This window comes from Argiope bruennichi, chromosome 6, assembly GCF_947563725.1.
Source record: "Argiope bruennichi chromosome 6, qqArgBrue1.1, whole genome shotgun sequence".
Lineage (NCBI taxonomy): Eukaryota > Metazoa > Arthropoda > Arachnida > Araneae > Araneidae > Argiope > Argiope bruennichi.
In genome coordinates, this window is record NC_079156.1 from 4056046 (window position 1) to 4069786 (window position 13741).

At 32.4% G+C, this 13741-nt stretch overlaps 1 protein-coding gene across 1 annotated transcript; it reads right to left on the reverse strand.

Annotated features, from left to right (window-relative positions):
- Nucleotides 1-220: 220 nt before the first annotated feature.
- Nucleotides 221-11761, reverse strand: LOC129971251 (protein obstructor-E-like). The gene is made up of 5 exons (XM_056084844.1): nucleotides 11542-11761; nucleotides 8625-8663; nucleotides 7596-7787; nucleotides 4929-5114; nucleotides 221-300 (listed from the first exon to the last, which is right to left on the reverse strand). The coding sequence occupies exons 1-5, from the start codon at nucleotides 11759-11761 to the stop codon at nucleotides 221-223; spliced, it is 717 nt and encodes a 238-aa protein (XP_055940819.1).
- Between the last annotated feature and the right edge of the window lie 1980 nt (nucleotides 11762-13741).

Sequence of the window (13741 nt, forward strand, 5' to 3'; positions counted from 1 at the left end):
TTCAATGTTTGTATAGTAAAATATACACGGTATAATCCTGCAACATATAATATTGCTCATTATCGTGACAACAATGTGGAACACCTTGTATTACTTGAGCCTCAAAACAAGTGGAAAAAGAGAAATCGTCCATGCCGAGCTCTATAACGAAGTTAATTATTATCTCACGATCATTGAAGCAAGTGTGCACAGTCACGTGTTTTGTAACACGTGATCAGCATCATGTTAGGTACTCGGACAAGTTGATTTTCTGAACCTTCATGTATTGTCGCTGGTGTTTCCTTCGTTCCAGGTGGTGCTCTGAAAAAAAATTACAAAGTGGATGAGATTATCTACATGCAAAAAAGTATTCTTGGAAGCGCAGAATTATGAAATTAGCAAAGGCAGTGCAATAAAGGAACATTTATAAGAAGAGAGCACAAATTTCAGAATTCATAAAATATAACGACTTTGAAATACGATACGTAAAGTATTTTTTGAAATTATAACAATTAAATAATTTGAATTTGTACTAATATGCATATTAGTACAGCTATGCAAATATTTGTAAAAATTCTATATTTTGAATAAATTGTAAAAAATTAAATATTTTGAATTTTTAACAGAATTTGTTGAATTATTTTATAACTTCATGGAAAAGAAATTGAGTTTAAAGACTTGCAAATATAATTTTCATTAAGCATGTAAAATAGCAGGATTTACGAAAAATCCAGGAAATGTATCACTTTTTTTACTAAATTTTCTTTTGGAAATGCTGTTGTAAAACTGCTTTTAAAAAAATTCTGAAATAGCTTTATTCCACTGTCCTTAAGGAGTTTTACTTCAAAGTGCGACTGATTAGATTAATAAAGAAAACATGACATTTGCAAAATGTTATTTCAGCTTTTCCTTCTCACTGTATCCCCTCCCCCCCCCTTAAACTGGCATGGATTTAAATTAAATACAACATAAAATTAAACTTTCTACTTTACTAGTATTAGGGATTGCAATACCGGACCAAAATTTCAATACCGGTATTCGGTATTTTTTAAATCTTAATACCGGGATACCGGTTTTAATACCGGTATTAGAAATTTTAGAAAAAGAAAGAAAACACAGGTGTTTATATGTTTTATTTGCCAGTTTTGTTAGAGAGTGTAAATATCACAAAAAATAATTTGTAACTTATAAATTATAACAGTATATAATCACAAAAAAGTAAAGAAATATTTTATTTATTTAAATCACAAAGAAAGCGTAAATATCACTATTCAGTCTGTGATACTATTACAAATTTTTGAAATGTAATCTTAAAAAACATAATCATCAATTGTACTGTCATTAAGATTGAAAAGTAATTTTGTGTAAAAATTACCAGCTGTCGAAAACGCTCTTTCGACATCTACGCTAGTTGGTGGTACTGTTAGCAATGCGCGATATACTTTTTCCAAGTATTTACCTCTAAATCCCTCATCTTCAAACAAATCGATTTCTCGTCGGATGGTTTTGGATATAGCTGATTTCTGTATTGTATTTTGGTTCGTTGAAATTTTTTTTATTTATCGCTAATTCTAATTTTTGTTCAAGAGACAATTCCATTTCACTATCGACAGTAGTGACAACATAATCTTCGATAATTGAACCGAAGTCTTCTGAATGTGGATAGGTTTGTGGGTAAAAAATTTTAAGAAAATTTACTCTTAACTTAATCAGATTTGAATTTGTTATTTTCTTTTCTTCTTTTTCATTTTTAAAATCATTATAATTATGTAAATACCATAAGACATTTTCTATTTCGGTATGCCTATCTTCTGTGTAATTTTTCAATGTAATATATAATTCTTCAGATAGTGATGTGTACTGTTCTTTCAGTGACTGCAACATGAAATTTATTGTTGCATTAGCTGTTAATTAAATTAGAATCTCTTCGACATCATGTCTCAATAGTCAGTTTTATAGGAAATAGAGCTGATACAGTTCTGGATATTAAGTCGAATTCACTATCTGAAAAATTAATTTACAGGTTTAAGTCGATTATTGTTTTTGGATTGGATTTCTCAGTTTCAAAAATCGTTCCACCATTAGGAGTAAACTGTTCCAATGTGTTTTAGAATCTAATATTAACATATATTCTGTTTTATTTTCAGTTAGTATATATTTTAGTAATATATCATTTTTACAGGGGAACGTTTAAATATTTTAACAATTTTTCGAACTTTATAAATTATAGGAAGCAATTCTTGATAGGTTAATATTTCATCCTCATTAGCAATATCTTCTTCAAGAATTACATTGTCATTATCTTCATTGTCAATATCATTCTCACTCTTACTCTTTTCAAAGTTGGAATCCTAAATTTCTATATCCACAGTATTTGGATTCTTCTGTTCTTTATTTTTTTTGGTATAATACATCTATTACTCCTAATTGAATTCAATGTGTATAGCACAATTGCTGATTTGCACCAATCAACTTTCCAACAATTTTCATAATTGTTGCCCCATCAGTCGTTATGGATACAATATTTTCTTTCAGGGATAATCCATGTTTCGCTAATTTAGATTTAAGCCATTAATTGGCTAATTAATTTCGTCCGTTAGGGAGACATAAAAACAAAAACGTATACTATTTTGCTATGTTCGCGATATCTGAACATATTGTGGAGACAATTTTAAAAATTTCTAGTAAATACCGAAAAACCTGTATTTAAACTTGTGAATACCGGTATTACGAAACTGTACAAATGGCTCAAAATACCGGTATTGCAATCCCTAATTAGTATCTTTAATTTTATTAAAGTTTTTATCTGCCAACAAAGAAGTTAAGATTCAGTTTTTGATAGACTATGTCGTTTTGAGAAAGAATCAAAAGGTTTAAACGATAAATAAACCTTCAATCAACCTATATTTTCTCACTAATTATTTATATTTTTACACGTGATTACACATTAAATATACAGTTAAATGAAATCGGACTTCCTTTAAATATTAAATGTTTGAGTCTGCAAAATGATGTATCATATATATGAGAGTAAATGCAATCGTAATTTGAAGGGGAAAAAATGAGTTCAAAATTATATTTTGTCCCCTAATTTTGTTCAAAATTAGGATATTGTAGCAGTTTCATTACTCTTATCTTCTCTTTTGTATACTAGATGGCGATGCCTGATTAGGCCATACCATATGTCATCCCATAGTGCATTGCGATTGTAATTAGAATGAGATGTGATGCTGAACTGTGAAGCCGCGCGCGTGAATGTCTCGTCTTTGTGTTTGTGCTTGTTTAGTGTGTGAATGTGATTATTAAAAGAAATGTTCCTAAAAACCTCCGTCCTGTTGCTTCCTGCATGGATCATAATAATCTACATACCACCACAATATTCAATAAAAACTTCATTTGTATTTTTAATGGCTTGGCACATAGAACTCGCTTATAATACCAAAATATTCTTTAAAAAATATTAGCACTTTGGTACTTAAATAACATTTTTTCGATTAAATTATTTTTTCATTTATAATTTTTAGATGAATTTGAGTTGAATCTAGTTGTTTTAAAGAAGGACGGCAAATGCATTTCTGGTACTGTGATAGTACATCTCGTAAATCAGTATGTCATTTTTGATGGCATCTCATTATTATGTTTACTTTCCGCTACTATCAGACACCGCCAAGATCTCATTCATTAATTCAATTCCCTCTCTGATGACTCAAAGCTTTTAGTTCCTCCCCAGCTTAAAATGATTGGCGGTCTACTTGAACTTCTTTCTTAAAAATTAAACTGCCGTCCGAAACTATGCTAAGATTTTTCAAAAGTTTCGTACTTTTATAAATGATTAATTTATCAAAAAATGTTTAACAAATAAACTTTTATTAGTTTGTAACTAAAAGATAAAAAATATTATTCCAATTACTCTCCACTTTTTAGTTTTTAATTTATAATGTGCCATTATAAAAGAATTTGGAGTCTTGGAATCCATTTCTCAATTCTCACTTTCACCACCTGTTCGTGGCGAAAGTAAGAATTGATTTTGCTCGTTTAGAGTCGGTGTTTACGTGAACTGATTATTGTGTACTGAAAAATCCTAAAATAGCATATTGCCATCGAGAATACAAATGTTCAATATTTCAAACTTCTTGCATATAAGGAAGTTAATGAAAATGTTTCATCCTTATCAAACATGAAGTATATCAAGTTTATAAAAGCTCATTTGATTATGAAACTTGGATTTTATATTTTCATTAAATAACAGTGGACGACATTTTTATTGCAACTCAGTTCGTTTTATCTTTTCGAATAGAACATTTTCTCGTTGGTTTATTTCGAAAGGCATTCTCAATGCGTATCGAAATCATTTTAATGCTCCCGTTTTAAAATTTTGAGAGAGCAATAAGGATTGTGTTTGCTTAACTTCTGAAATATGAATAATCAGCGATTCTTCAGCACCAACATTAACAGAATAATAATTAAAAGTTTGTTTATTACTGACAGCAAGGAACGACTCAAAGGACGCTGATTGTGAATCTGAGAGTAAAGGCGCAGCAAAGTGAATATTATCAAGAAATAGCATTATTGTTATTTTTCGTTCCTCTCCATATCTGAAAATACGACCATCGGTGCAAACCGGACCATTCACTTTACATCGTGGGTATGCAATCAAAAGTGGCAAAGTCTAAAGAAAAATGAGTGAAAGTGTTTTTCTTGTTTTAAAATGCCCTGTTTGGGAAGGGAAAATTCGTGCATTTGAAGATATCGCCAGTGCACATGCCGCCCCTCTATTGGCACGCAACTGTTTCCCCTTCTACACAGATCGCATTTTAAATTTTAAAAAAACTCATTCACTCCTTTTAGTGCCCTGTTCAGTTTCAACGACATACGCATGAAGTGCGAATCAGCTCTATCCAATATCTCCAATGTGGAACTTAAATGACTTTTTTTTAGAAAGTTCTTACCCGGACACTGGACGTTGCTCTTGTAGTCGCATCTTTTTTCGTCATAGTTGAATACTAATCCAACAGGGCAATCGTATTCGTAAATTCTTCCTTTTCTGCATCGATAGAATGTGTGGCAGTTGACGGGGTGCCGGAAGAGGCCGTCGTCGTCAGGGCATTGCAAAACGGACAAAGTCCCGGATGGAGCTGATGAGAAATGAATCGCTTTAGTTTGATAACAGATGTGACTGCCTTTCATTGAGGTACTTTCACTGTATTAATACTTTCACACCCGATATTCGGACCATCTATTTAATGAGATAACCCCTTCTTTGCTGTCTCTTAATTACAGTACAAAAGAGGTAATCTTATTAGGTAGGTGGTTCCGTATCATTAGATAATGTCTTCTGGTGGAGGGACTGTACCGTGACCGGTGATGCCTGGTGTGCTTGTGGACCTTAAGTCACACTCTTAGTTGCCCCCAATGCTGTCACGTCGTGCGGTCATTCAAATTATTTCATGTGCCTCATAGCTGGTCGGAATAGCTGTTTATAGTTACTGCAGATAATTCCATATTTGTCAGAACGATTTTGTAAAAGATGAGGATTTATGCTAATGAATGTCTGCAATCAATTATACGCTTTCGTGTGTAATCTAAATTAACTAGATTTCTTTGAATTTTAATTACAATAAGCATCCTATTTAATCATTTTGAAACGTACGAAACGTGTCCTAGGCATTGTGTCATCTTATCGTGATCTTAGGAGAACTATACACAGGTATTATCTTGATAAAGGAAACAATATAACCAAAACATATAAAGAATTAATGAACACAGTGAACAAGAGGATTTTTGTAATGACTAAAAACAGAGAAATAAAAGTGAAACCAGCTGAAGGGGTCTCCGCACTCTATTAAAGGTGTTATCCTAGATAATTCTTTACATGACAATGGCGAGCAATAGTTTTGAAACATAATATATTGTGTTATCTGTGATGAGTTTTTAACGATTTATCCTTCGCTTACATTTAATAGTGTCCGAAAATCGACCTTAATCAATTGAAACAAAAATTTGACATAGAACTGTAATTGTAATAAAAAAAAATCTCATACTAAAATGTAATATATCATCATGTTTACATATTTTTGAAAATATTGACTGACAGACAGTGATTCCTTGTTAAATTCGGCTCAAAATTGGATAGGTGTCTACATTGTAGATGTTAAATCTCTGCACCGAATTTCATCCATCTTCGTTTTTCGGTGGTAGCGCTCACTTGTATTCGGGCAGACGGACTTTTCCTCTGCTCAACATCCGACAGAGATCCACAGTTTCGGGGCAAGGGTCACACGCCAAATGTCATCGATTTAACTCAAAATAATTTTGAGTCATCTTTGCCACAGACATAATGCCAGAAATGTCTTTTTCTAACTCGGGGGTGTGTAAAGCGTGCCACTTGTCGAAATCTCGAATTCGAATTTTTTAAGGATTTCAATACTTTATATACGAGAAAGTAAATGAGTGTACGAATCCACCGCAGTTCTGTCTTACGCCAAAAATTCTGAATGTAGCGACTTGTTTTTGCTTCTATTTTCCCTCCATCTCTCTGAAAACGTATTCATTCTGATGAATGGAAGGCCAGGTTGAGGGAAAACAGGATTGGTATCGGCTTAGTTATCGGCATAACTATCTAATAGTTATCGGATTGACATCGCCGATTTATTGCAAGTTTCTCTTTCGGTAAAAATTATTTTGCATTTCAGGGAATAATGACATCGCATATATTTTCAAAAAATTATTTTAAATAGGAATGTTTGCTTTTCAAATGCAAGTTGTGACTGGAAGTACAGCATTTGTAAAAGATTTGCGAAACCACTTACGACGCCAAGTTAAAACCAGTGGCAGTTGTCTCCCCAAAAGTTTCTCGTGTACTCTCCAATAAATGTAATATCTTCCTTCCTCCAGAGAAGGCAGAGATCGTCTTGCATGGCATGGATGACCGACTGTTACAAAATTCAGAATCTAGCATTTTTATTGAATATATCGCTTGAATACGTATTTTAGATGTCTTTTTCGCCTGTCGATTGACACAAAATGGCACAAGAGATTCTCATGGATGTAAGTGATTGAATTGGCATGCATGCGAAAGTATGAACTGATAAGCGGCTGCCATATTGTAGGATTCGGTTCAACATTTAATTACAATATATATTTTGGATCCTAAACGTATGCATTTAATTTTATTTATTTAAGTGTTACATTTTGCAGTTGCCTGCTTCATTTGCACTCGGACTGCCAGCCACAGGCAGACTTACTGTGAATGAATTTCATTCAAAATAAGGTAGAAATCTGCAGATTCAGGCATACTTCTTAATACCCATTTTCAACATTTTTCCTTAAAGCGATTTTGATTCATTTTGTTCACGGACTGAAATAATGCCGAAAATGTGTTTTTCAGATTCAGATAGATCTAAAATGGATTCAGGAGATCCATCAAAACTAGGAATTTGAATTTTCTGTCGATTACTGCGCATTCTCTATGCTTGTACATGAAAGTTAAATGTCCACCTTTATAAGTCGAGTACATTGAGCTGGGAGCTGAATTTCTTCTTAAAAACGAAGAAATGAATTTGGAAAATCCGCTACCATGTCATGAATGATTCGAAATAAGATTTGAAAGCACTCACGGGCACAACCGACGACTTTGGGGCGGTCGCACTTCAAATTGGCCTCGTCGAAGGAAAGACCCCACGGGCATTCCTGTAGGTAAGCCGTTCCATCGACGCAGAAGAAGAAAGTGCTGCAGTTGGCCGGGTTCGAGAAAATGCCGTCCATTCGGGGGCAGTGTCTGCTCTGCTTGCGCTTGGGTTTCAGGGTTTCTAAAAAGTGAATGCATCCAAAAATTAGATTCAACGTCTACCATAATTCTCAAAAGATGAAATGCGGACTTTTCATTATAAAATCTGTGAGGCTTTAAATGTGGCATTCTGATAGAAGGAAAGACAATCCCCATCTCCCTTTTCAATTCAAGGGGAAAAAAGATTTGTCATCATTTTTGACAAAACTTCAGAATGCATATTCTTTCTAGTCCTCATCAGAAAAAACAGGTGGGCCTTACAGGGCACGTAATGAACATTGTTGAATGGAGTATGGAGAAAAGAGTCATACTTTTTAACCCTCCAGCTGCGTATCCCGCGAGTTCCGCGGGATGGCAGTCTATTTTCTGTTGCATCCTGCGTTTCGCAGTTTTGAGTGTGTGTTTATTTTTACGATTACAGATCCTTATTATCGTGTATATATGATATCAGTTATTTACATTATTATTGTATTATTATTATCGTGTCACATATAATATCAGTTCACTTTCTTTGAAAAATATTTGAACTTATTTGCAATCATTGCATCTAAATAGTTATTTTAAAGAATTACGCAGCCAGAATGTTAATATCCACCAATTGAACATTCAATTGTGGGCAGAATTTTTTAGTTTTGCCCACAAGAGTTCTTTAGTTTTAGAGCTCTCTTGATCACGTGATCGCGATACAAGTAAAAACGTAAGAATAATTAAATATGTTTCTATAAATTTGTTTAAAAAAAAAGAAGCAGGAATTATTAAGAAACAGTGTTTGGTCAGAGTTCGAAGAAGCACAGCGTTTCGTTCTTCAAGGAAAAAGTGAATTATAAGAAATTTCGAATGTTACGGACAATCTACTTACCTGAAGGTTTGGGTTTGTGCTTGACTTTCGTTTTTCCGTCTAATTGAAAGAAACAAAAAACTTCATTTAGAAGTTATATTCATATATTAAATAAGCAAATGTAATTTAGACTCCCAGCAGTAATTCAAAAAACACAATGAGAAAGCGCATCCATCCATCCATTTTAACTTCCGTTTTGGCCTGGTTCGCATCCAAAACGGTAACCTTACGGAGGCTAGAATATGACAATGGCTTTTTTGGGCATACACGGTAAGTATGTTCAGTAATGAAAATAAAATTAAATAAAAATTTTTGTTGCTTCTAAAAGACGTCTAAAACAGGAAATGTTTTTTCTTATTTTCTTATTCTTTACTTCATTTTGAATAAAACATTTCACTTCGAAAGCGCACTGATTCGATTTATCTTACAAGACTGCAAACCTAACAAAGACCAATGTTTCTATTCTTTTTCGATTCGGTAACCTTACTGAATCCAGACATTTACAACAGACACTATGTAAAGCCCGAAAAGTAATATTTTTTAAATTAGAACCTATTTTTATATTGGTTAAGTTTTGTTTAAGTTAACCCTCTCGTTCTTCTCTTCTTCATTTTAATTCAGGCACCTCGGAATAATGGAACGTCCTTTTCAAAGACAGTAAAAATCTCCCCCCTCAAAAACTGCAACGATAGCCGATGTTATTATACAAAAGAGGTCCCTGAATGTATGATCGGACAACCGGTGAGCGTTTTTTAAACCTCATTAGTCTTGGCGAGCATCTCCAACGAACAAAGCACATACCAAAAAGTATTCAATCCATTACATTTAAAGAAAGGGAAAGGAATTGAGCAGTGATATGCAGGTGACTCGGGCGGTCTCCACTATTTCGTTGAATAGGTGTTTGCGGCTTTTTCGTATTTGTGGAGTTAAAATATATTAGATACATTTTATGTGACACAAAAATTTATTGAACTCACTTTATTAAGTCATCAGTGGATTTGATGAGTTTGTTAACAATTATTAAATATTTTTTTAATTATTTATATCAATTAAATTCACAGCTTTTCTCATACTGATTTTTGTGCGTCGCGATTTTTTGACGTCCGGTTCTGAAATTCAAGTCCCACAAATATAAAATATCAAAAAGGATTGAAATCCTTCTTACATTTCAACTGATTTCATTTTTAACTGGCAACGAAAGCGCATTCCATTGTACTCTGCTAAATACTTCTTTAATAAGATTGTCTCTTCTTACACTAATAAATGCAAACGAAACAATGGCATTGGATGGATTTGGAATCCGTGCCAAATGATCGGGTGTCTCCAGAGATATTTTCCAGGGCGCCGGGTTTTGAGAACCATCGGTCTGTGCCCGTCTATCGAAGGCCACTACTGTTTTGGGGCTGTTAAAAAGTTAGGCTGTTGGATTTTTTTTTTAAATCTATGCCAATCTTTGAAGAAAAATAAATCATTCTTTTCCTCATATATATATATATATATATATATATATATTTGTGTGTATCATAATTTTGGCAGATGCATGGGCGAAAAAACGGCAAATTTGGAATTCAATTTATTTTCTCAAGGTAGATCTTGATTTATGCAATGGAATGTACGTCGAAAAAACGCGCCCTTTCACACCGGGACACAAGTGAAAGTGAGAGAATTTTCTCCTTAGCACTTTTACTGGGAGGTTCTTCGAGGATTTTCTTTGCCACTTGTCCACTTAGGAAAGGAAATCTTATGTATCTTTGGAAGAATGCTGTAGGCGTTAAGGATTTTTTTTTTCGATCAGGGGATGATTATTCATCTATTTTTTAGAGCATTTAGAGCAAATAATGAAATGAAAAAGTGGGATTAGGATAAAAAAAAATAAGAGAAAGTTTTAGAATAAAGTAGCATGGGCTAATTTAAGATGCAAAATAGAAATTTAATTAGGATTTAAATTAATTTAAGAAATATTATTCCGCATATGTGTGTGCGCGTACGCAATGATATTCTAACATCTAATTTAACTTAATTAATTTCATAATTTTTAGCTTAATTTAACCCATATTAACTTCATTCTAAAATGTTCTTTTATTTCCTGATCCCATTCCACTTTCATTTAATTAATTCAACAGAAGCCCTGTAAAAATACTTAAATCAGAGGTTTACACTCTCCAAGTGAAATGATAAAAATGTGTCGATCTAAACAAATTCTTTTAAAAGATACCTCGACACGTGCACAGAAATATCTATCAGAATCTCACGGCATTTAATAACTGGGGATAAATATTTCTACTCCTTTTCACTCTCGTGTTTTGATGTCGACGTGCTTCGTCCTGTCTTGCTTTCACTTAAAGTATGCCTCCCGGGATGGAATAAAGCTGAGTTTCAAAATTACAAAAGTTTTTTCTCTCTTCGGTTTTGACTCTGCTCGAAAAATATATGTTTAACAATATTGATATTTCATTTAATAATTTAATACTTTATTTCCAATTTAATAATTTTGTTGAGTCGAAACTCCTTAAAATTATATCTTTACAAATATACTTCAGAGTCATGCTCAATTTTGGTTTTCCTCTCATTTTTCAAATTTTAATCACAGTGACTTAAATTATCCAGAATTTTTTTTTTTTTTGCCATATTATGTCATCAACAAGCCTCAAAGAACTGTCGAGTGAGGTCTCAACCGATAAATTTCTATTATTTTCCAAAAAAAATTGCATTTTTTTTTAATTTTCTTTTTTAGCTTTGAAAGTTACCCGGTAAACATTTTCCATTCTCTCTCGTGATGTCGAAAATATTTTCTTAAAATAATCTGCATGGAATTAAATAAGACATTAAATAGACAAGCTTCAAATAACTGATTTCTGGACCCTTCATCATCTGGATCACCTCCTTTAAACGATGTCTACCTTAACAACATAATTAGAAATGCTTTCAAATTTCTTACCTTTGCACTTGGCTAATTTGGGAAAGTTGCAACGAACTCGCTTCCTGTCGTAGTGCAAACCCCCGGGACATTCTTGCAGGTGGTGGATTCCGTCGTTGCAGAGGAAAAAGGTGCTGCAGTTGGACCTGTTGGGAAACACACCGCTCGGTTTCGGACACTCCTCGGTAGGGATGTACTCTGAAACAGACACTTTGGAATGCAACGATGGGAGATTGAACATGTCTCAATTTTTAAAGTTAAAAATGAACCCGGGTCAAAAAAATATCACATAATTAAAGTAAATATTTCCTACATTATAGATGGGAATCTGAGTTTTGAAAAGAGGTACTATAACTAATCAGTGTATTCAATATCTTTATAAAAACACACACATTCTATCGGAATGAAATCTTTTGCCACCAAGTTTAAGAAAATTTTGCCTCCTTTGACATTTTCCTCTCTCATTTTTTAAGAGCTATGAATATGTAAAAGAGTGGACCAGAATGCAACTCATAAGATGCCACAGGCATATGTTAAGGTAAAGAAATGGCATTTTAGGTTAAAAAAGAAGCAGGCATAAAGCAAAATTCTTTTAGTTTAGAGGTTCATCAAATGATTCGCTTAAATTCTGTTTAGATAGCTAAATAAATATATTACGTAGTTCCTGTTCAAAAAAAAAAAACATTTGTGTTTTCTATCCTTTCTTTAATAGTTGGGGTTCAACGAATAAATACCAAAATTTTCAAATCTTTTCGCAATGAGAAGTATTGAAATAATTATCGAATATTTCTAAAAGAATAGTTTATTTATTTTTTTTTTCTTCAGGAACTGCAGAACGTATTAAGAAATTATTATATCAAATTTAAAATTATATATATTATGTTTTAATTTATGGAATCATTTTTTGTCAGAAAATTCTTCTAAAGATTAAAATGTTAAGAAATAGCTTTTAAAGATGTAGAATAGCATTAAAACGTGAATATAAGTGTAAATAAAAAAATTAGTAAAAGTTCATTGAAAATTCACTTAGAAATAAAATTAAAACAATTTAATGCAGAAAACTGTTCAAACTAAGAATATTATATATATATATATATATATATATATATATATATATATATATATATATATATATTCCAAAACAAATTGCCTTTTTAATGTAGTTACCTACTTTAAAAGATAGTAAAAGTCAGAGGTTGAGAATCACTTTTTAGTCCTTCATTTCCAGGCAGTTTCGACTATCAAAAAACTTACAATACATGAGAAAATAATTATATTAATATGAAATATCTTTTTATCTTCAACCTTTTTATCTTCAACCTTAAATAAGAAGTAGAGAAATGAACAGTTTAACTCTCCCATGGAGGACACCAGGATGGATTTCCACCACAGTCCTCTATGCCAGAAATCCAATCAAATTTATTCCATTTTCAAATCAGCATGGGTAAATTACTACACATATACAGACTATTCCGGAAGATCGCTTACAAACTCTAAAGCTAAGCTAGGCACAACTCGTGGCCCATGCGGTCGCAAAAGCAAAGAACTATCGTAACAGAAACATCTTCGGTGAACTTCGCCAGTCGGTCGAATGAAAGAAAAAAAGATACGTCAGATAAAGTATTCAACGCATTTTTAATGGAAAACGAATTCTCTGTAATGCAATTACACGGCTGCAGGAAAAGCAACATTACCAATTATACGTAATGTGAAAAATACAATGGCAAATAGGTAGCAGTATTGAAAAGGCATTTTTGACATTTTTTGAGTATTGCATATATCTTTTAACATTTATTGGTAAGAAGTGCATAAAATCAATTAGAAAATAATAAAATACCAAAATTCTCGTTCCACATATTTACATTCCCCGATTTTTACTCTGTACTTTAATTATTTATGTATATAAAAGATATCATCTTTATTTCAAACACATAATGACCAGAATTTTTTAAAAATTAAAAAGGCCCAAGAAATAAGTAAATATTAGATGCACGAAATGTGGAAATTCCACTTTTACATTTATTTCTGGCTATCCATATGAATATATTCAAAAAATTCAAGAAAAGACTTCTCTATAACTTAAACAGAATAAGAGTATAGGTTTTAAGGTTTTAGAATTACTTAATTACTTTTGATAGTATTATTTTTAATGAATGTCAGAATATAATGAAATGTGTGTCATTCTATCATATAAACTAAACAAAACAAAAAAAAAGTAAAA

Excerpts from the sequence above, each read along its gene's own strand:
- LOC129971251 (XM_056084844.1), bottom strand. The coding sequence starts at position 11,761 with ATGTTCAATCTCCCATCGTTGCATTCCAAAGTGTCTGTTTCAGAGTAC. Across the intron at positions 8,664-11,541 it reads CAAATTAGCCAAGTGCAAAG|ACGGAAAAACGAAAGTCAAG; the intron begins GTAAGAAATTTG and ends TCTTTCAATTAG. Across the intron at positions 7,788-8,624 it reads GCACAAACCCAAACCTTCAG|AAACCCTGAAACCCAAGCGC; the intron begins GTAAGTAGATTG and ends TTCACTTTTTAG.